Below are 23,161 nucleotides of genomic sequence, written 5' to 3' on the forward strand. Positions count from 1 at the left end.
TACCCCTGACATCTCCTCTGTACCTACTCCCCAGCACCTTAAACCTGTGTCCTCTCGGAGCAACCGTTTCAGCCCTGGGAAATAGTCTCTGAGAATCCACTCGATCAATACCCCTCAACATCTCATACACTCTATCAGGTCACCTCTCATCCTTCATCTCTCTAAGGAGAAAAGTCCGAGCTCTCTCAACCTATCCTCGTAAGGCATGCCACCCAATCCAGGCAACACCCTTGTAGATCTTCTCTGCACCCTTACTATGGCTTCCACATCCTTCTATTAGCTACAAGGGGACACCAGTTAGGGGTGGGAGGTTGAGGGGGATTTGAGAAAAAACCTTTTTACTCAGGGTGGTGACAGTCTGGAATGTGCTGCCTGGGAGGGTGGTGGAGGCAGGATGCCTCACATCCTTTACAAAGTATCTGGATGAATACTTGGCATGCCATTAACATTCGGGGCTTTGGGTCAAGCGCTGACGAGTGCGATTAGGTGGGCAGGTCAGGGCCCTTCATGTGTCAGTGCAGACTCGATGAGCTGAAAGCCCTCTTCTGCACTCATTTTTTGTCGGTCTGGACTGGTTTGATTGACCAGTTAAAGGGTCTGCTGATAGGTTGTGCCCGGCGCACGTGCAGGCACATGGAGCATGCCGAGGAGTGGAGTGCAAGACGTGTACAGATGCCAAGAGTTGGTATTGAGGAGGTGGAGTGCAGGGAGGAGTTGTTTTTGATGGAGAACAAAAACAGAAAAGAGGGGAGCCAATCAACACAGTTACCCGAGCTGGAGAGATCGTTTCCCTAAAGGGAGACGTGTGGAGTGCAAAAAAGCATGGGAGGGATAGAAGGAATGGATTGGGGATGGCATGGGTAGCATGGAATGGCAAAAGATAATGGACAAGACCAGACTCTTGACAAAATGTGCATTTATTATATTTTTGTGACTGTTTTAATACGTGGGAGTTTTTTGTAGTTTTATACAGAACGTGAAGTTTTAATGAATTTAAAGTACTGTTACAATGAAAACACTGATGATAAATGTTTTGTAGGTCTCTTTGTCAGTATAAAGCTGAATTATAAGTTACACTTATGTAACTGCAAATTGTTTTTGTTCTATTTTGCAGTTCTTGGTAGGAATGAAAGGCAAAGATGAAGCTATGGCCATTGGAGGACATTGGTCTCCCTCTCTGGATGGACCTAATCCTGAGACCGACCCTTCAGTATTGATTAGGACTGCTATCCGCTGTTGTAAGGCCCTGACGAGCATTGACTTAAGTGGTTGCACCCAGTGGTAAGTAATGACTTAGCAACGGGTAGAGACTTCCTGTAAATATTGACATTCTGTTTTCTGTTAAATGTGTCTGGAGTCTTAACTATCTGAGATATTATCTCTTGCCTAGCAGCCAGCCACGTTCCAGGTAAAATACATGGCGTTGTTCTACACTCATGGCACCTGTTATGTGGCAATGCATGTCTCATAGTGTGAGATGTCATTATTTCATAAGAATGACATTGAAGAGACATTTAAGTACTTTATATGTAAATCATTGATTTGAATATGTATTTAATAGACATGTTTAAACACTGTAAATCTGCATTAATATTTCATGTCAATGTGCTGCTGTGTGTGCTATAAGCCTTGAAGAAAAGTCATGCGTGAAGAGGATTTCGCCACTGGGAGGAATAATTAGGATGTTCAATAGAATTGTTTTCCATTTTTTTATATAAATAAATTCTAAGTGATGGCCGTGCAGCTCTTCTGAAATGTAGAGCTGGTGTCATTTAACTGCAAGGCATTAAAGCAGTGTTTTCATAGAGAACTTCAAAAAATGTTTTTTGCTCTTCATTGCAAACATCTATTAAGATAAACTTTTTACTGTACAGTCTCCAGTACTAATTGAGCTCCAATTATTATAACTGAACAATGTGAAATGCTTCTTCACCTGCCTGGATGCCCACAGTTGCAGTTAAGTGGCATTGAGCCATGTGTATGGCAGATTTCTCTAGCTTGATGTCCTGCAAGTCATTTAGGGTCTATGTGATGTCTGATAGAATTTTCCTTTCCAATACACTTCTTCCCTTGCAACAGGTACCGTTTTGCAGAGATCCGTTACCATCGCCCCGAGGAGCACCACAAGGGGCGGACGGTTCCAGCCCATGTGGAGACCGTGGTTATATTTCTGCCGGATGTTTGGCATTGCCTTCCCACCCGTTCAGAGTGGGAAGCGCTCTCCCGTGGATACAAGCAGCAGCTGGTTGAGAAGCTCCAAGCTGAACACAAGGAGGCTGATGGAGAACAGGCACTGAACGCTAATCCTTTTCCATTTCCGCTTCTCACAGGCACAGGGACACAACCACAAAAAAAAGCGCACCACATACACACAGATCAAGTAACGTGCTCGTTTTATGAGCATTGCATACATTTGAGAAGACATAAATGCAAAGCTACAGTAACTGGTAATACAGCTCCCAGCTTACAGTCGCAGCAGCCTTCCTTTCATCAATTCTTAATCGTTTTTGTATTTGAAATTTCGTTAAAAACCATGAGAATTAGGACATTGAAAAATTAATTTCCTTTTCTGAAATTGCAAAGCTTGTGTTAAGAATTGGCTCTTTCATGCCCAAAGGGAGAACCAAAATGTTGCTGGAAGCTTGTCACCAGTTGTTGAGTTGGGCAGGTGTTGTTAGCTGTTTACAGAAATTTCTACTACTTTCCAAATTTTCCATATCCCCTTTCTCTTTCTTTTAACTCCAGTATGTTACTCTTACCTACACAATCATTGGATATACACAAACCCTTTCAAAGTATTTGATTTGCAGGTCAGTTGATTGAGCCACAGTTTCGTGCAGTGTGGGGTGTGTGGAGCAGACACTTTGATAGAAAATATGTCTGGGGGTCTTGTACTTATTGAGAGGGGATAAGAACACACTGTGAGGCCGCCAGGGACCTACAGTGTCTGCAGCCCTCGAGCCCTTTTGTTTGATGTCATTGATCACCTTTTTGTGTTCCACAGATCTGGCTTTGATTGGCTGATGAGTGGCATGTGATCAGTTAAAGAGAGCGCGTGTGTGTTTATGTAGCAGTGAACTGTTCTATTCAGTAACATTTAAGGAGGAGTCAATCTGAGGGGCAGTTGTGACCTTTGCTACTTGCACGGATCAGCAATTCTTGTTTCAAAAAAAATGAGTGAATACATTCTCCAGGCGTCCAAATATTGCTGATTATTTCTGTTCATTTTTTTTATCTGACTAGGAAGAGGAGGAGAAGGATGATGGGGAGAGTAAAGAAATCTCTACTCCTACGCACTGGTCAAAGCTAGATCCGAAGACAATGAAAGTAAGCAACCACTTTTATTTACAGTAAGAACAAAAGCTCTTCAGATACTTCAAAGTTTAGCTGTCTGGTGTTTCAGTATGTAAATTTAGGTGCTCTGTGTCACACTGAGTGGACAAATCAACAGCCACAGCCAAACTTCAGTAGGAAGGTGATACTTGGTCTGTGGGCCTTAGTTGGGAGAGGGAGATGTTTCTACTTTCTACTCTATCCCTTCCAGTAATTGGGCTTGGACAGTCACCAGATAGGGATCCACTGAGAGACGATCTGTGCCGTCCCGGGTTACAAAAGAACTGTGAACTAACCAAGTTAAAGGTGCCTGCTAGCAAATGTGAACTTTTCATTTCAGCATAATGCAGTGTTTTCCACAGAGCTGGAGTCAAATCTAATATTCAATCAAATATTCTGATTTGATATTTAGTTATTCATTTTTGGATTTTACTTAAAAATTACATTGTTAACTCTTAAGTTCAGAGACATGAGAGTGGCAAGAAGTAACAGGCTGTAACTTCTGAATTGGAAGGTACCCAAATGATGCACTGTGGAATTCCTCTTGGAACTTTCTAATTGAGAATGTGCACAGCTATTGCCCAGAAGTGCAAACATCTCATGGACAATTGCACTGTGCTGGGAATCATCCAAAAATGCATCTCAAATTGCTAACTTCAGATGGCTCTACCAGGGTTATGCCAAGAGTTAACCCAGAAAAAAAATTAGATGACATGTTTTGTATAAAGGCAAATTTTTGTAACAGATAAGGTTCAAAAACAGGCTGCAGATTCCTTTTGCTGTGTGCTGTGTTAGCCAGTCTGAGGGTTATTCCCACCCATAGGAAGTTCCTATTGTGGATGTCAGGTGAGGACAGGAAGAGCTTAATTATAATGTTACATTGCTTGCCTATACCTAAATATTGAATTCAGCAATATCTAGTTTCCACAGTTTTTTTAAAATTCATTTGTGGGACATGGGCATCACTGGCTGGTCAGCATTTATTGCCCATCCTTAGTTGCCTGAAGGCAGCTGAGAGTCAACCACACTGCTGTGACTCTGGAGTCACATGCAGGGCAGACCAGGTAAGAACGGCAGATTTCCTTCCCTACATGACATTAATGAACCAGATGGGTTTGTCTGACAATCGGCAGTGGTTTCACGGTCATCAATAGATTCTTAATTCCAGATTTTGTTCTCTGAATTCATATTCCACCATCTGCCATGGTAGGATTCAAGCCCTGGTCCCCAGAGCATGGTGTCTGAATTAATATTCCACTGATGATAACATTAGGCCATCTCCCCCTCCCCGGAATATTAGATACAAGAAGCATTATGACAGAGGAAGTACTGGAGGGCGGTACAGTGGTTAACAATGCTGCCTCACAGCACCAGGGACCCAGGTTCATTCTGGCCTTGGGTCAGTATGGCGTTTGCATGCTCTCCCCATGAGTGCATGGCTTTCCTCCAAATGCTCCAGTTTCCCCTCTCACTCCAAAGATGTGCAGGTTAGGTGGATTGGACATGCTAAATTGTCCCTTAGTGTTTAGGGCTATGCAGGCTAGGTGCATTAGTCATGATAAAAGTATGGGGTTGCAGGGACATGGTGGAGGGGTGGGTCTTGGAGAGATTCTCCTTAGCATACTTGGTGCAGACCTGTTGGGCCCAATGGTCTCTTTCTGCACTGTAGGGATTCAATGGGCTGGCATTTGTGAAAGTGGATGAATCTCCAGGACTGGATGGATTGTATCCCAGGCTGTTGAAGGAAGGCAGGGAGGAAATAGAGGATGCTCTGAGAATCTCACTACATACAGGCGAGCTCCTAGAGGGTTGGAAGTTCCAAAAGAAGTGACGTTGTTAAGACAAAAAGGGGTTTGACAGGGTAAATGCTGAGAAGTTCAAAGAACCATAGAACGCAGAGGAGTCCTTTTGATCCATCAAATCCACATTGACACATTTGAAACATCTGAACTCCCACCTAATCCCATCTGCGAGAACATGGGCCATAGCCCAAAATGTTATGATGTGCCAAGTGTTCATAGACTCATAGAGGCTTACAGCATGGCCCTTCAGCCAACTTGTCCATGCCGCCCATTTTTTTTAAATGACTAAGCTAGTCCCAATTGCCCGCACTTGGCCCAAACCCCTCGATAGCCATCTTACTCATGTAAGTGTCTAAATGCTTTTTAAAAGACAAAATTGTACCTGCCTCTACTACAACCTCTGGCAGCTTCTACCAGCCACTCACCACTCTCTGCGTGAAACAGCTGCCCCCTCTGGACCCTTTTGTATATCTCCCCTCTCACCTTAAACCTATGCTCTCTAGTTTTTACTCCCCTACCTTTGAGAAATGATGTTGACTATCTAGCTGATCTATGCCCCTCATTATTTTAGAGGCGTCTGTAAGATCACCCCTCAGCCCCCTCTACTTCAGGGAAAAAAGTCCCAGTCTAGCCAGCCTCTCCCTATAACTCAAACCATCAAGTCCTAATAGCATCCTGGTAAATCTTTTCTGCATTCTTTCTAGTTTAATAATATCCTTCCTATAATAGGGTGACCAGGACTATACACAGTATTCCAAGTGTGGCCTTACCAATGTCTTATACAACTTCAACAAGACGTCCCAACTCCTTTATTCAGTGTTCTGACCAATGAAGCCAAGCATGCTGAATGCCTTCTTCACCACTCTGTCCACCTGTGACTTAGAACATAGAACATAGAACATAGAACATTACAGCGCAGAACAGGCCCTTCGGCCCACGATGTTGCGCCGACCAGTTAAAAAAAAACAACAACAATGACCCACTAACCTAAACCAATCCCTTTTCGTCCATAAACCTGTCCACAGACCTCTTAAACGCCCCCAAACTAGGCGCATTTACAACTGCAGCAGGCAGGGCATTCCAATCCCTCACCACCCTCTGGGTAAAGAACCTACCCCTGACATCTGTCCTATAACTACCCCCCCTTAGTTTAAAGCCATGCCCCCTCGTGCTAGATTTTTCCATCAGAGGAAAAAGGCTATCACTATCCACCCTATCTAAACCTCTAATCATCTTATATGTTTCAATAAGATCCCCTCTTAGTCGCCTTCTTTCCAGCGAAAACAACCCCAAATCCCTCAGCCTCTCCTCATAGGATCTCCCCTCCATACCAGGCAACATCCCTGGTAAACCTCCTCTGCACCCTCTCCAAAGCCTCCACATCCTTCCTGTAATGTGGGGACCAGAACTGCACACAATACTCCCAAGTGCGGCCGCACCAGAGTTGTGTACAGTTGCAACATAACGCTACGACTCCTAAATTCAATCCCCCTACCAATAAACGCCAAGACACTGTATGCCTTCTTAACAACCTTATCTACTTGATTCCCAACTTTCAGGGATCTATGTACACATACACCTAGATCCCTCTGCTCCTCCACACTATTCAAAGTCTTCCCGTTGGCCCTATACTCAACACATCTGTTATTCCTACCAAAGTGAATTACCTCACAGTTCTCTGCATTAAACTCCATCCGCCACCTCTCGGCCCAGCTCTGCAACCTGTCTAAGTCTTCCTGCAAACTATGACACCCTTCCTCACTATCTACCACACCTCCGACTTTGGTGTCATCAGCAAATTTACTGATCCACCCAACTATACCCTCATCCAGATCATTAATAAAAATCACAAACAGCAGTGGCCCCAACACAGATCCCTGAGGCACACCACTTGTGACCGAACTCCATGATGAATATTTACCATCAACCACTACCCTCTGTCTCCTATCCGCTAGCCAATTCCTAATCCAGTTCCCTAGATCACCCCCAATCCCATACATCTACATTTTGTGCAGAAGCCTACCATGGTGAACCTTATCAAACGCCTTACTAAAATCCATATACACCACGTCCACTGCCTTACCCCCATCCACCTCTTTGGTCACTTTCTCAAAATACTCAATAAGGTTAGTAAGGCACGACCTACCCGCCACAAAACCATGCTGACTATCTCCAATCAACTCATTACTCTCCAAATAACTATAAATCCTATCCCTAATAATTTTTTCCAAAACCTTGCCCACAACAGAAGTGAGACTCACCGGTCTATAATTCCCGGGGAAGTCTCTGTTCCCCTTCTTAAACAATGGGACAACATTCGCTAACCTCCAATCATCTGGTACTATACCAGAGGCCAACGACGACCTGAAGATCAGAGCCAGAGGCTCTGCAATCACTTCTCTTGCCTCCCAGAGAATCCTGGGGTAAATCCCATCCGGACCAGGGGACTTATCTATTTTCAGACCCTCCAGAATATCCAGCACATCCTCCTTATCAACTGTAACACTGTCAATTCTACTCCCCTGCAACCCAGTGTCCTCCTCAGCTATATCCATGTCCCCCTGCGTGAACACCGAAGAGAAATATTGGTTCAATGTTTCACCAATCTCCTCCGGTTCCACACATAACTTCCCTCTGCCGTCTATAACTGGCCCTAACCTTGCCCTAACCAACCTTCTGTTCTTGACATACCTATAGAACGCCTTAGGATTCTCCTTAACCCTATCAGCCAAAGTCTTCTCATGTCCTCTTTTAGCCCTTCTTAGCTCGCTCTTCAACTCCCTCCTAGCCAATCTAAAGCTCTCTAGTGCACTATCCGAGTGCTCACGTCTCATCCGAACATAAGCCTCCTTTTTCTTTTTAACCAACGAATCAACTTTTTTGGTGCACCACGGTTCCCTAGCCTTACCAATTCCACCTTGCCTGACAGGGACATACCTATCACAGACTCGCAGTAGCTGCTCCTTGAAAAAACTCCACATTTCGGACTTCACTTTCAATGAGCTATAATCATGTACCCCTAGATCTCTTTGTTCCATAACCTTCCCCCCAGTGCCCTACCATTAACTGAGTAAGTCCTGCCCTGGTTCGATCTATCAAAATGCATCACCTCACACCTAAATTAAATCAGTCCACTGGCTCAATTGATCAAGATTCCGTTGCAATCTGAAATAATCACCTTCGCTGTCCACTATGCCACCAATCTTGGTGTCATCTGTAAACTTACTAACCATGCCTCCTAAATTCTCATCCAAATCATTAACATAAATCACAGATAACAGTGGACCCAACACCGATCCCTGAGGCACACCACTGGTCATAGGCCTCCAGTTTGAGAAACAATCTTTTGTCATCAATAAAAGGTGAGAGAGAGGCAAAAATGGCCATTAGACAACTGAAAAATGAGGCTGGAGAAGTAATAATAGGAAACAAAGCAATGGCAGAGAAACTGAATAGTTATTTTACATCAATTTTCATGATGGAAGACACCAGTGGGATGCCAGAGCTACTGGAGAACCAGGGGCAAGGTGAGTGTAGTGGCCATCACTGAGGAGAAGGTTCCAGGGAAGCTGAAAGAGCTAAAGGTGGATAAATCACCTGGACCGGATAGATTATACCCAGGGTTCTAAAATAGGTAACTGAGGAAATTGTGAAGGCATTGGTGGTTTTTTCAGGAATCACTGGAGGCAGGGAAGACACCAGAGGATTGGAAAGTAGCTAATGTAACTTTGCTGTTTAAGAAGGGAGGGAAGCAGCAGATGGGAAATTGTAGGCCGGTTAGCCTGACTTCAGCCAGTGGCAAGATTTTAGAGTCCATTATTAAAGATGAGATCGCAAAGTACTTGGAAGTACATGGTAAAATAGGAATGAGTCAGTATGGCTTTGTCAAGGGGAGGTCATGTCTGACAAATCTGTTAGTTCTTTGAGGAGGTAACAAGGAGGTTAGATAAAGGAGAACCAGAGGACGTGATTTATTTAGATTTCCAGAAGGCCTTTGACAAGGTGCCGCATAGGAGGCTGTTAAATAAGTTGTGCTCACGGTGTTGAGGCTAAGATCCTGACATGGATAGAGGATTGGCTGACTGGCAGAAGGCAGAGAGTGGGGATAAAGGGGTCTTTTTCAGGATGGCAGCCAGTGACTAGTGGTGTGCCTCAGAGGTCAGTGCTGGAGGCAGGGAAGATACCAGAGGATTGGAAAGTAGCTAATGTAACATCGCTGTTTAAGAAGGGAGGGAGGCAGCAGATGGGAAATTGTCAGTGCACATCTTTTCACAATATACAATAACAATTTGGAGGAAGGAACTGAAGGCACTGTTGCTAAGTTTGCAGATGATGCAAAGATATGTAGAGGGCAGGTAGTATTGAGGAAGCGAGGGGGCTGCAGAAGGACTTGGACAGGTTAGAGTGGGCAAAAAAGTGACAGATGGAATGCAATGTGGAAAAGTGTGAGGTTATGCACTTTGGAAGGAGAAATGGAGGCATAGACTATTTTCTAAATGGGAAAATGCTAAGGAAATCAGAAACATAAAGGGACTTGGGAGTCATTGTTCAAGAAAGGTTAACATGCAGGTTCAGTCTGCAGATAGAAAGGCAAATGCAATGTTAGCATTCATGTCGAGAGGGCTGGAAGAGCAGGGGTGTACTTCTGAGGAAATATAAGGCTCTGGTCAGACCCCACTAAGAGCAGTTTTAGGCCCTATATCTAAGAAAGGATGTGCCGGCCTTGGAAAGGGTTCAGAGGAGGTTCACAAGAATGATCCCTGAAATGAAAAGCTTGTCATATGAGGAACAGTTGAGGACTCTGGGTCTGTACTCGTTGGAGTTCAGAAGGTTTTGGGGTGATCTTATTGAAACTTATAGGATACTGAGAGACCTGGATAGAGTTGACGTGAAAAGGATGTTTCCACTAGTAGGAAAAGCTAGAACCAGAGGGCACAGACTGAGGCTAAAGGGATGATGCTTTAAAACAGATGATTTGATTTGATTTATTATTGTCACATATTAATATACAATGAAAAGTGTTATTTCTTACATGCTATATAGACAAAATAGAGTCATTAGTCATATAGGTTTACAGCCCTTTGGGCCAAATTGTCCATGCGGCCCTTTTTTTAAAATCCCTAAGCTAGTCCCAATTGCCTGCATTTAGCCCATATCCCTCTATACCCATCGTACCCATGTAACTATCCAAATACTTTTTAAAAGACAAAATTGTACCCGCCTCTACTACTACCTCTGGCAGCTTGTTCCAGACACTCACCACCCTCTGTGTAAAAAAAAAAATTGCCCCTCTGGACACTTTTGTATCTTTCCCCTCTCATCTTAAACCTATGCCCTCTAATTTTAGACTTCCCGACCTTTGGGAAAAGATATTGACTATCTAGCTGATCTGTGCCCCTCATTATTTCATGTGACCTTTTGTGGTTCCTTGCGGTCTTGGGCAGAGCCATACCAAGCTACAACCAGAAAGAATGCTTTCTGCGGTGCATCTGTAAAAGTTGGTGAGAGTTGTAGTGGACATGCCAGATTTCTTTAGTCTTCTGAGAAATTAGAGGCGTTGGTTGACTTGCTTAACTACAGTGTCGACATGGGGGGACCAGGACAGGTGATCTGGACACCTAAAAACTTGAAGCTCTCGACCCTTTCTACTTCGTCCCCATTGATGTAGACAGGGGCATGTTCTCCTTTACATTCCCTGAACTCGATGACAATCTCCTTCATTTTGTTGACACTGAGAGAGAGATTATTGTTGCCGCACCAGTTCACCAGATTCTCTAACTCATTCCTGTACTCTGTCTCGTCATTGTTTGAGATCCAACCCACTGCAGTGGTGTTGTCAGCAAACTTGAAAATCAATTAGAGGGGAATTTGGTCACACAGTCATAGGCATACAAGGAGTATAGTAGGGGCCTGAGAACACAGCCTTGAGGCGTGCCAGTGTTGAGGATGATCGTGGAGGAGGTGTTGTTGCCTATCCTTAGTGATTGTGGGCTGTGAGTTAGGAAGTTCAGGATCCAGTTGCAGAGGGAAGCGCCAAGGCCCAGGACACAGAGTCTGGATTTGAGTTTTGTGGGAATAATAGTGTCGAAGGTTGACCTGTAGTCAATAAATAGGAGTCTGACATAGGTGTCCTTGTTATCTAGGTGTTCCACAGGGTTGAGTGCAGAGCCAGGGAAATGGCTGTGGACCTGTTGCAGCGGTAGGCAAACTGTAGTGAATCTGCTAGTCCAGGAGGAATTTCTTCAGCCAGACAGTGGTAAATCTGTGGAACTCTTTGCCACAGAAGGCTGTGGAGGCCAGGTCATTGAGTGTCTTTAAGACAGAGATCGATAGATTCTTGATTAATAAGGGGATCAGGAGTTATGGGGAAAAGGCAGGATGAGAAAAATATTGTCCATGATTGAATGGAAGAACAGACTCGCTGGGCTGAGTGGCCTAATTCTGCTCTCATGTCTTATGGTCTCAGCCAATTTTGTATCCATTTGGCTACTTCACCCTGAATCCCATGAGATTTAACCTTCCGCAACAACATACCATGGGATGCCTTGTCAAAGATCTTGCTAAAATCAACCGTACTGCCGTCATCTACCTTCTTGGTTACCCTTTGAAAAAACGCAAATCAAATTTGTGAAATATGATTTTCCACTCACAAAGCTATGCTGACTGTCCCTAATCAGTCCTTCCCTCTCTAAATGATTGTAGGTCCTGACCCTTCTAACAGCTCATCCACTACAGATGTGAGGCTCACTGGCCTGTCGTTCCCAGGCTTTTCCCTGCAGCCTTTTCAAATAAAGACATAACATTTACCACCCTCCAATCTTCAGGTGCCTCACCTGTGGTTGTTGATTCAAATATCTCTGCTAGGGCACCTGCAATTTCCTCCCTAGCCTCCCACAGCATCCTGGGATACACTTCATCAGGTCCCGGGAATTTGTCTACATTGATGCGCTTTAAGAATTCCAGCACCTCCTTCCCTGTTCTATGTACATTCCTCAAGACATCACTATTTATTACCTCAGTTTCCTGACATCCAGGCCTTCCTCAACAGTAAATAGTGATGAGAAATATTCATTTATGATCTCACCCATCTCTTGTGGATCCACACGTAGATGACCTTCTTGATTCTTAAGAGGCCCTACCCCCTCCCTAGTTACTCTTTTGCCCTTTATGCATTTGTGGAAGCTCTTCAAGGGATCCACTTGAATCCAGCTGCCAATGCATATTTTGTGCCTCCTTCCGCTTCAGATACTTTTTAAAGAATGTGAGGCAATCCACTTCTACCACCCTCCCAGGCAACATTCTAGACCATCAATAACTGCTGGGTAAAAAAGGGTTTTTCTCACATCCTCCTTAGACCTCCTGCCCCTCACATTTAACCTATGTCCCCTTGTGACTAACCCTTCAACTGAGGGGAACAGCTGCTTCTTATCCACTATGTCTGTGTGTCTCATAATCTCGTACACCTCAATGAGGTCGCACTTCAGTCTTCTCTGCTCCAACAGAAACAACCTAAGCTTACACATCCTTTCTTCATAACTTGAATGTTCCATCCCTTGCAGCATCCTGGTGAATCTCCTCCGCACCCCTTCTGATAATGAGGCGATCAGACCTGCAGCCATTACTCCAGCTGTGGCCTCACCAAAGTTGCATACAACTCCAACATGACTTCCATGTTGTTGTAATCTATGCCTCAATTGATAAAGGCAAGTGTCCCGAATGCCTTTTTCACCACTCTACTAACATGCCCTTGTGGGAGAGTCTAGGACCAGGGGGTGAGGTAGACTCGATTGTTTGAATGGTCTATTTCTGCTCCTACATCTTTGTGGTCTAAACACTCAATTCATTTAGATGAAAGCGAGATCAGCAACTGAAGTGCTGGAACCTGCAAAGCCACGGATCAGATGCTGGAAGGTGGATTAAAATGAACAGCTAGTTTCTTTTTTCTCTTTTTGCTGGTACATCAGAATGGGCTGAATAGCCTCTTTCTTTAGCATAATTTTTCTGTGATCCTGAAACAACCTCTCACTACTGCTAGAGGAAATAATAAAGAAGCTTTACCTGCATAAGATTTTATCTGATGATTTCAAATTCCGTTGTTGCATTTTGTGTACTGATTTGCTTGTAAATAGCCAATCAAACTTCTTCTATTTAAAAACATCTCCCCCTCAGCTACTACTCCAATGATAGTAAGAAACTGACTCATTGGCTGTTTGTTTGATCCAATTTAACAATTTTTGTTTTGCCTCTCCTTTCATTCTGCCATACCTGTGTCTCTCCAAACTGGTTCCTTTCACTGGGCTATGCAAAGTTATCAGTGTTCCTGAACTAGAACAGTGAGAGAGAAGAAAATGGGTCTGTGTACATCATTCTGAAAATATCTTGTAGCTGCATCTGGAGATGGTATAGGTGAGAAGCATGCTGGATGAAGGTTTGGAGGGCACCGGCACTCATGAAAGCGTGACACAAATTGTGTCCTTCAAGGCACTAATTGAAGCAAAATTCTTCCTTTGTCAGGTTAATGATCTTCGAAAAGAGTTGGAAAGTAGGAATCAGAGTTCAAAGGGGCTGAAATCCCAGCTGATAGCTCGGCTAACAAAACAGCTGAAAACTGAGGCAGAGAAAGAAGAGCAGAAAGAATCGGAGAAATCAGAAAGAGAGGATGATGAAGAGGAGGATAAAAGATCCGAAGATGACAAAGAGGTAGGATTGGCAAATTTGTGCAGGCCCGCAGACAAAGAAACATGCAGAATATTTTGAATAACTCAATCTTTATTAAGGCTAAAAATTCACACTAAATGAACATGAATTAACTTTCCTTAATTTTGCTGGAATGCCAATTACCATTAAAACAATCAAAACACCTGAACTGCCTTTTTAGAACATAGAACATAGAACATAGAACATTACAGCGCAGAACAGGCCCTTCGGCCCACGATGTTGCGCCGACCAGTTACAAAAACAATGACCCACTAGCCTATACCAATCCCTTTTCGTCCATAAACCTATCCAGAGATCTCTTAAACGCCCCCAAACTAGACGCATCTACAACTGCAGCAGGCAGGGCATTCCAATCCCTCACCACCCGCTGGGTAAAGAACCTACCCCTGACATCCGTCCTGTAGCTACCCCCCCTTAATTTAAAGTCATGCCCCCTCGTGCTAGCTTTCTCCATCCGAGGAAAAAGGCTATCACTATCCACCCTATCTAAACCCCTAATCATCTTATATGTTTCAATAAGATCCCCTCTTAGCCGCCTTCTTCCCAACGAAAACAACCCTAGATCCCTCAGTCTCTCCTCATAGGACCTCCCCACCATACCAGGCAACATCCTAGTAAACCTCCTCTGCACCCTCTCCAACGCCTCCACATCCTTCTTGTAATGCGGGGACCAGAACTGCACACAGTACTCCAAGTGCGGCCGCACTAGAGTAGTGTACAGTTGCAACATTACACTGCGACTCCTAAATTCAATCCCCCTACCAATAAACGCCAAGACACCGTACGCCTTCTTGACAACCTTATCTACTTGATTCCCAACTTTCAGGGATCTATGTACACACACACCTAGATCCCTCTGTTCATCCACACTATTCAAAGTCCTCCCGTTAGCCCTATACTCGACACATCTGTTGCTCCTACCAAAGTGAATTACCTCACACTTCTCCGCATTAAATTCCATCCGCCACCTCTCGGCCCAGCTCTGCAACCTATCTAAGTCTCCCTGCAGACTATGACACCCTTCCTCACAATCTACCACACCTCCAACTTTGGTGTCATCAGCAAATTTACAAGATTTGCCAGATTTTACAAGATTTGCCAGAATACTAATTATTTGTTGCATAAAACACAAGGTTCACAGCTTGAACTCAAATGCTACCCATTGTGAGGTGAGTCAGGCCCCCTTCTGGCCAGATTGCGTTCTTCTCCAAGTCCTGGACTCAGGGTACCTTAACTTGTGCATTGGTTGTCCCTGCTGTCGGTGTCTCTGATGTTACTTCTTGTATCCAGGTCACAATACATACACGCACACACATGGCTTGTATTCCATTGTCTCATTAAGACAGGATATTCCTGTTTCACCAAGTTAAGTTAATCAAGATCCCATTGTCCCCTGGAACAGTCCTGACTGACCAGCTATCAGCCAGTTATGGACCCTGATGGCCTCTTTGTTAATTGTTCTTCCTGCGTTGATGCTTATGCAAAGTTGACCTCTTTGCCCATCATGCTTTTGCAGACACTTTGCTGTTAGCTCGTATGTTCAAAACTGTCTCCTGCTAGATGCTTCTTCCACTAGTCAGCTGGTGGCAGTGTTAAATATTGATCAATTTCCTTTCCAAGTTTTGAAGAGTATCTCAGGACTCTGAAGTTAGATCTGCTTTTGCAAAGTTTTCAAACTAACTGCAGAATTCGAGAAGTGAGCACTATGTTTATGTTGTGAATTATGTAATTTTTGCTGGAAACCTCATCTGAAACACTTGCGATGGATTTCTCGTGTAAAAAATGGTGGATCTGCTGCAGTTCACACAGACTGTGAAAGTATGTAATAAGGAAAACATTTAGAGAGGGCATCCTTAGGTCAGTGAGACCATGATTCAAGGACTTAATTAAAAAGATTGCAAAATGAGCTAAGTGCAGGTCAGAAAAAAGTCTTCACAGAGTAGCTTGTATGTAGAATTTTCTACCACTATGTGTTGAAGTATTGTCCCTAACTTCAAAATGGAATCAGCTTGAAAAAGGCATTTGGGGCAGGTAAATGAGATTAAACTGGATTAGACATTGAAGGGTATTAGAAATAAGAATGTGATTAGAATGGGAGAGTCACCCAGCAGTATGAGGACGGGATATTAAATGACACAGAGTGAAGAGAAGACTGGGATTCGCTTTGGTCATTCATGAACAACAAATGTGATAGCTTGATGGCTTGTTTCTGTGCGGGAACATTCTGTATTGAAGTAGTCTTCAAACATTAGTCTAACATTTAGGATTATTGTATACTTTCCAAGATTCTGGCGGTATTTTTTCATTCTAAATTTCTTCTATCATTTCAGGATGAAGAACGGAAACGCCAGGAAGAAGTAGAGCGTCAGCGACGGGAAAGGCGCTACGTTCTACCTGATGAGTCCTCTATCATCGTTCATCCTAACTGGACTGCCAAAGGGGGGAAGTTTGACTGCAGTGTCATGTCTCTCAGTGTGCTCCTAGATTATCGATTAGAAGATAATAAAGAACATTCTTTTGAAGTAAGTGCTTATGTTTTCAAAAATGAAGAAGTAATCTTCCTGGTTTTTGCTCTCTCCTGAGCACTTGGATGTATGAGGGGTTCTCCATCTCATTTCTGAAAGACTTAGTTTGGCAATCCTCTAATTTTTTCTTGTCCACAACCTCCCCTCTTCCCATCTACCACCACACCCCACCCAATCAATCTAGTTTACTGGGTGCAAGTAACCACAGGTATCTCATTGAAGAACCCTTTATATATGAGAGAATGTCTGCAGGCTGTCTAATTATGATGAAGCCAATAGCGTCATCACCCAGTGTCCATATGTGGAACTTCCAATAGGAATCCCCAGATAAAAACCAGAGATGTTGCATACAAAGTGACAAAGATTGGTAGGAAGCTAGAGGATGAGGAAATCTTTAAAGGTCAACAGCCACAAAAAAACTATATAGAAAATGGATTATGAAAGTAAACTAGCTCAGAATATAAAAACAGATAGCAGAAGTTTCTACAAATATATAAAACAAAAAAAAGTGGCCAAGGTAAACATCGGTCTTTGAGAGGACAAGGAGATGTAATAACTGAAATGAAGGAATGGCCGAAGCACTGAATGTGTATTTTGTGTCGGTCTTCACGGTGGAAGGCACAAATAATGTGCCAACAAGTTGATGACAAGAAGGCTGTGGCAGGTGAGGACCTAGAAACTATCATTATCACTAAAGAGGTAGTTTTGGGCAAGCTAATGGGGTTAAAGGTAGACAAGTCTCTTGGCTCTGATGGAATGCATCCCAGGGTAGTAAAAGAGATGGCGGGGGAAATAGCAAATGCACCAGTGGCAATTTACCGAAATTCATTTGTCTCCTGGATGGTTCACGCAGATTGGAAAACAGCAAATGTGTTGCCACTGTTTTAAAAAGGAGGTAAACAAAAGGCAGCACGGTAGCGCACTGCTGCTTCACAGCTCCAAGGTCCTGGGTTTGATTCCCGGCTTGGGCCACTGTCTGTGTGAAGTTTGCACATTCTCCTCATGTCTGTGGGTTTCCTCCGGGTAGTCCAGTTTCCTCCCGCAGTCCAAAGATATGTGGGTTAGGTTGATTGGCCATGCTAAGAAATTGCCCCTTAGCGTCCAGGGATGCGCAGGTTAGAGGGATTAGTGGGCATAGTATATAGGGATATAGGGGTAGGGCCTGGGTGGGATTGTGTTTGGTGCAGACTCGATGGGCTGAAGGGCCTCTTTCTGCACTGTAGCGTACTGTGATTCTATAAAAGGCGGGTAACTATAGGCCAATTAGCTTGACTTCTGTAGTAAGGAAAATGCTTGGATCTATCATCAAGAAAGAAACAACGAGACATAGGATATAAACTTAGAATATAAATTTTCCCATTGAGAAGACCCAGCAAGGGTTCATGAAGCGCAGGTCATGTTAGACTAATTTGGTGGAATTCTTTGAGGTCGTTACATGCATGGTGCACAATGGGGTATCTGTGGGTGTGCTGTATCTGGATTTCCAGAAAAATAAGTTTAAAAACTTATTGTGAAGTATGGAGTTTGTACATTCTCCTCATGCCTGCGTGGGTTTCCTCCGAGTGCTCCGGCTTCCTCCCACAGTCCAAAAATGTGCAGGTTAGGTTGATTGGCCATGCTAAAATTTCCCCTTAACATCCTGAGATATGCAGGTTAGAGGGATTAGTGGGTAAAATATGTAGGGATATGGGAGTAGGACCTGGGTGGGATTGTGGTTGGTGCAGACTTGATGGGCTGAATGGCCTCTTTCTGCACTGTAGAGTTTCTATGATTCTTCTATGAAAAAGAAGTTTATTTATTAGTCACATGCAAGGCTTACATTTTCACTGTAATGAAGTTGCTGTGAAGTTCCCCAAGTCACCAGACTCCAGCGCTTGTTTGGATCAATGCACTTAACCAGCACGTCTTTCAGAATATGGGAGGAAACCGGAGTACCCAGAGAGAACCCACACGGACACAGGAAGAACGTGCAAACTCCACACACAGTGACCCAAGCCGGGAATCGAACCCAGGTCCCTAGCGCTGTGAAGCAGCAGGGCTGATCACTCTGCTACCCCATGCTGAAGGCATTTGACAAGGTGCCGCTGTTATGCTGCATAAGAGAAAGGTGGTAAAAAGTCTGACAACACCAGGTTTTAGTAAAACCTGGTGTTGTCAGACTTTTTACTGTGTTTACGCCAGTCCAACGCCGGCATACCCACATCAGGAGAAAGGTGCACAGTGTTACGGCTAACACAGGATACAGGTTAACTAACTGTTCTGCGCTGTTATGTTCTATGTTCTAACTAACCGAGTGGGGGTAATAGGTGTTTTTCTGGTTGGCGATCAATGACTAGTGATGTGCCTCAGGGATCTGTGTTGGGACCACAATTGTTTACAATTTACGTAGATGATTTGGAATTGGGGACCAAGTGTAGTATGTCAAAGTTCGCAGATAACACTAAGATGATGGCAGAGCAAAGTGAGCAGAGGACACAAAGTCTGCAAAGGGATTTTGATAGCCTGGGTGAGCAAGGCTCTGGCAGATGGAGTACAATGTTGGTAAATGTGAGGTCATCCATTTTGGAATAATAGCAAAATGGACTATTATTTAAATGATAAAAAATCGCAGCATGCTGCTGTGCAGAGGAACCTGGGTGCCCTTGTGCATGAGCTGCAAAAAGTTGGTTTGTAGGTGCAGCAGGTTTATTGATAATATTTATTGATTGTAGGTGCAGCAGGTATGTGATTAAGAAGGCAAATGGAATTTTGTCCTTGATTGCTAGAGGGATAGGGTTTAAAAACAGCGAGGTTTTGTCGCAGCTGGATAGGGTGCTGGTGAGGCCACACCTGGAGTACTGTGTGCAGTTTTGGTTTCCTTACTTGAGAAAGGATATACTGGCACTGGAGGGTGTGCAGAGGTGATTCACTAGGTTGATTCCAGAGTTGAGAGGATTGGCTTCTGAGGAGAGACTGAGTAGACTGGGGCTGTTCTCATTGGAATTCAGAAGAATGAGGGAAGATCTTATGGAAACATTTAACATTATAAAGAGAAAAGATAAGAAAGAAGCTGGGAGATTGTTTCCACCGGCAGATGAAACTAGAAATGGCAGCTTGGCTTCAGAATAAGGGGGTGCAGATTTAGGACTGAGTTGAGGAGGAAATTCTTCGCCCAAAGGGTTGTGTATGTGTGGACTTCCCTGCCCAGTGAAGCAATTGAGGCTACCTCATTGAATATATTTAAGGTAAGGATAGATACATTTTTGAACAGTAAAGGAATTAAGGGTTATGGTGTGTGGGTGGGTAAGTGGAGCTGAGTCCACAAAAAGATCAGCAATGGTCTTATTGGATGGCGGAGCAGGCTTGAGGGACCAGATGGTTGACTCTTGCTCCTAATGCTCATGTTCTTATGCTCAATGGAATATATTGCAGTGGAATCTGACCTCAAATAGAATTTCCTTCCATGTAGGAATATCTCATAACATAGTAGAGAAATAGATAGGTTTTTACAACAGCCTGATTGTTTCATTGTCATTATTCCAGGTGTATTCATTTATCTGAAGTTAAGAATGGTATGGTGACGTATGAACATATTTTCAGACCAGCCTTGGCTTCTTAATAACTAGTCCAGTTACAAAACCACTATGGTACATTATCCATGTTTGTGAAGATTTCAGCAAAAGTTTCTGAACAATAATCAGTCTGAGGAACTCCTACTGTGATTTTTGAAGATAATGTAATGAGCTTCTTCCTGATGCTGTCTTTCTTGTAGGTTTCCCTGTTTGCTGAACTCTTCAATGAAATGTTACAAAGAGACTTTGGTTATCGAATATATAAAGCGTTGGTCACTCTCCCCGATAAAGACGATAAAAGAGAGAAAGACAAGAAAGACCGTAAAGAAGAGAAAAAAGAAACTGAGAAAAGAGAGAAAAAAGAAGAAAAAGATGAAGATAGCAATGAACCAAAAGCCAAAAGGAGAAAATCAGGAGATGAGAAAGAGAAAAAAGAAGAGAGGGATGGAAGAAAGGTACTCTGTTTTATAGGTGATATGTTATATAAGTAATCAGTTAAATGAGTACCTCAGTATATGAATCTGTGTACAGTGCTGATATTGCCTAGTGTGGAAGGATAGATTGACGATTGGCTCAAGCCTGCCCCTGGCCATGGTCAAGAAAAAGCCTGCCACTACTCAATATCTAACCTGACATGCAGAATGAGCATATATGTCAGAACCATCAGTGCCTATGTTGTTGAGACACTGTGTGTAACCCTGTAGGTGGCATTTTCATTCTCACCAGATTCATCCTACCTGTGGATGTCCCCCTTTCCGTCAGCACTTGGTGTGATGGATTGACAGGGCATTCCACATTCTGATAACTAGGTTGTGAAAGTGATTTTTTTTTTTATCTGCTCATTGTCCATGTGGCATGTTTGTGTTATTTCTCATTCTCAATATTCTCCTGAAGAGATTTGTTACTCCTTGATAGTTCCTTTTATCATCTAATTTGTGCTCTTTGATAGCTGTTATATCCATATAACAAATCCAGATATGGGTGATTTATGCCGAATGTGGTTAAGTTTCAAAACAGGAAAAGTAAAGTTCTCAATGGTCGAAACAAAACATTTATTGAAACCTTACAGAAAGAAGAAAAAGACAAGGATGAGAAGAATTTAAGAAAAAGGGATGATTCTAAGGAGGATGAGGAAATGGAAGATGGCGCAAACCAGGATGATTATGACCCTTTAGATGCAGAAGATGCCGAGGATGAAGACGATGAAGGTAAAACTTGTAGGATTGCTGGTGCATATATGGGTTTTACACGGAGCTTTTTAAGCTGAGTGATGAAGACAGGGGAGAATCAGATAGAGATTCTGCTCTTGATGCCGACTCCATTATCTCTGCTGGGCAGTGGGCATATAGGGTTGGGCTTATCTTGGATGTTTCCTACAGTTGATCAACACTAGCACTTGTAGGTTCACACATGAACCCTTTGCATGAGTGTGTGAGGACTGTTGATGCTGCTAACATTATAAACCAATACGAATCCTACCTTTTGCACCTGATGGCTAAGTATGCACAGCATACAAAATGATTAAATGGTGACCATTGGAATGATTCATGAGTTTTTATTTCATTCTAGAATGTCAGTAAATACAATAGTAGTGCATAGCATGATGAGATTTATCCATCAGTGGTTTTTTTCAGTCAGAAATCTGTATCCAACATACCCCTGATGGCCTGTCACCCCCTTGCTTACTAACAATCTATCCACATCTGCTGGAAAAAAAAATTCAAAAATTCCTCTTCCACCTTTTCAGGAAGAAAGTTCCAAGGATTCAAGACTGCACCCCCATCCCCCACACTGTTGCACAACACCAGTCTTGTGTTGGTTCAAGAACATGCTGTTCCAAGAAGCTATCCTGAAAATATTCAATCAACTCCTCAGCTGCGCTACCTTTTCCGGCCCATATGTAGATTAAAATCGCCCATGATTATCACTTGCCTTTCTGTTAAACTCTAATTATTTCTTCCTTTATGCTCCACCCTATCATGGGGTTGCTGTTAGTGGGCTTGTATATGACTCCCACATGTGACTTACTGGTTTAACCATTTCTGATCTCTAACCAAAGCCTTTCTGCATCCTAGTTTCCTAAACATAGGTCCTCTGTTTCTATTGTGCTAATACCATCATTAATTAACATAGTTATCTCCCCATTTTTCCCTTACTTGCTGTCCTTTCTAAATATCCTGTATCCTTCAATATTCAAGTCCCAATTCCATGTCGTCCTGTATCCATGTTTCCATAATGCCTATTAAATCTTATTTATTGATTAATGTGTGTACTCTCAGTTCATCTGTTTTGACTTGAGTGCTTTGTGCATTCAGACACAGACCTTTTAGTTTTTAAAAATTCTTTTTATAACATAGAAACATCGAAGATAGGAGCAGGAGGAGGCCATTTGGCCCTTCGAGCTTGCTCCAACATTCATCACGATCATGGCTGATCATCCAACTAAATAGTCTAATCCTGCTTTTTTCCCCCAAGTGCTGTATCCAGCTGCTTCTTGAACACAATCAATGTTTTGGCATCAACTACTTCCTTTGGTAATGAATTCCACATGATGCCTATTCTTTGGGTGAAGAAATGTCTCCTCACCTCTGTCTTAAGCATTCTAACCTGAACCCTCAGAACCCCTGGTTCTGGACACCCCCACCATCAGGAACATCCCCTCCACATCCACCCTATCTCATCCTGTTAGGATTTTATAAGTCTCTATGAGATCCTCTCTCATTCAACAAAGAACAAGCCTGCGCTGCTCATTGGTCCAACTAGACCATTTGTTTGTATCCTTCCATTCCTAGTCTGTTCATGTGACTATCCAGATAAATGATCCCAGCGTGTCGCCTCTACCACCTTGTTTGGCAGTGCATTCCAGGCCCCCACCACCCTCTGTGTAAACTACGTCCCTCTGACATCTGTGTTAAACCTCGCCCCCTTCATCTTCAACCTGTGACCCCTTGTCTGACCTGGTAAAAAGTTTCCCACTGTTCACCCTATCTATGCCCTTCATAATTTTATACACCTCTATTAGGTCTCCCCTCATCCAGCGGGAACAATCCCAGTTTACCCAATCTCTCCTCGTAGCTAAGACCCTCCATACCAGGCAACATCCTGGTAAACCTTTTCCGTACTCTCTCCAAAGCCTCCACGTCCTTCTGGTAGTATGGCGACCGGAACTGGACGCAGTATTCCAAATGTGGCCGAACCAACGTTCTTTATAGCTGCAACATCAGACCATAGA

General features: G+C 43.4%; 1 protein-coding gene across 1 annotated transcript in view; it reads left to right on the forward strand.

Moving 5' to 3' along the window:
- Positions 1-23,161, forward strand: part of ccar1 (cell division cycle and apoptosis regulator 1) — a 156,413-nt gene that overhangs the window by 98,794 nt on the left and 34,458 nt on the right. Inside the window, exons 13-19 of the mRNA XM_080205362.1 lie at positions 1,115-1,281; positions 2,080-2,290; positions 3,244-3,327; positions 13,650-13,835; positions 16,184-16,375; positions 20,130-20,384; positions 20,999-21,137. Coding sequence (XP_080061488.1) covers positions 1,115-1,281; positions 2,080-2,290; positions 3,244-3,327; positions 13,650-13,835; positions 16,184-16,375; positions 20,130-20,384; positions 20,999-21,137 — 1,234 coding nt within the window. The remainder of the gene's footprint in view (positions 1-1,114; positions 1,282-2,079; positions 2,291-3,243; positions 3,328-13,649; positions 13,836-16,183; positions 16,376-20,129; positions 20,385-20,998; positions 21,138-23,161) is intronic.

The sequence above is a fragment of the Carcharhinus amblyrhynchos genome, chromosome 17 (assembly GCF_965287045.1).
Source record: "Carcharhinus amblyrhynchos chromosome 17, sCarAmb.v2.hapA, whole genome shotgun sequence".
In the NCBI taxonomy this organism is placed as follows: Eukaryota; Metazoa; Chordata; class Chondrichthyes; order Carcharhiniformes; family Carcharhinidae; genus Carcharhinus; species Carcharhinus amblyrhynchos.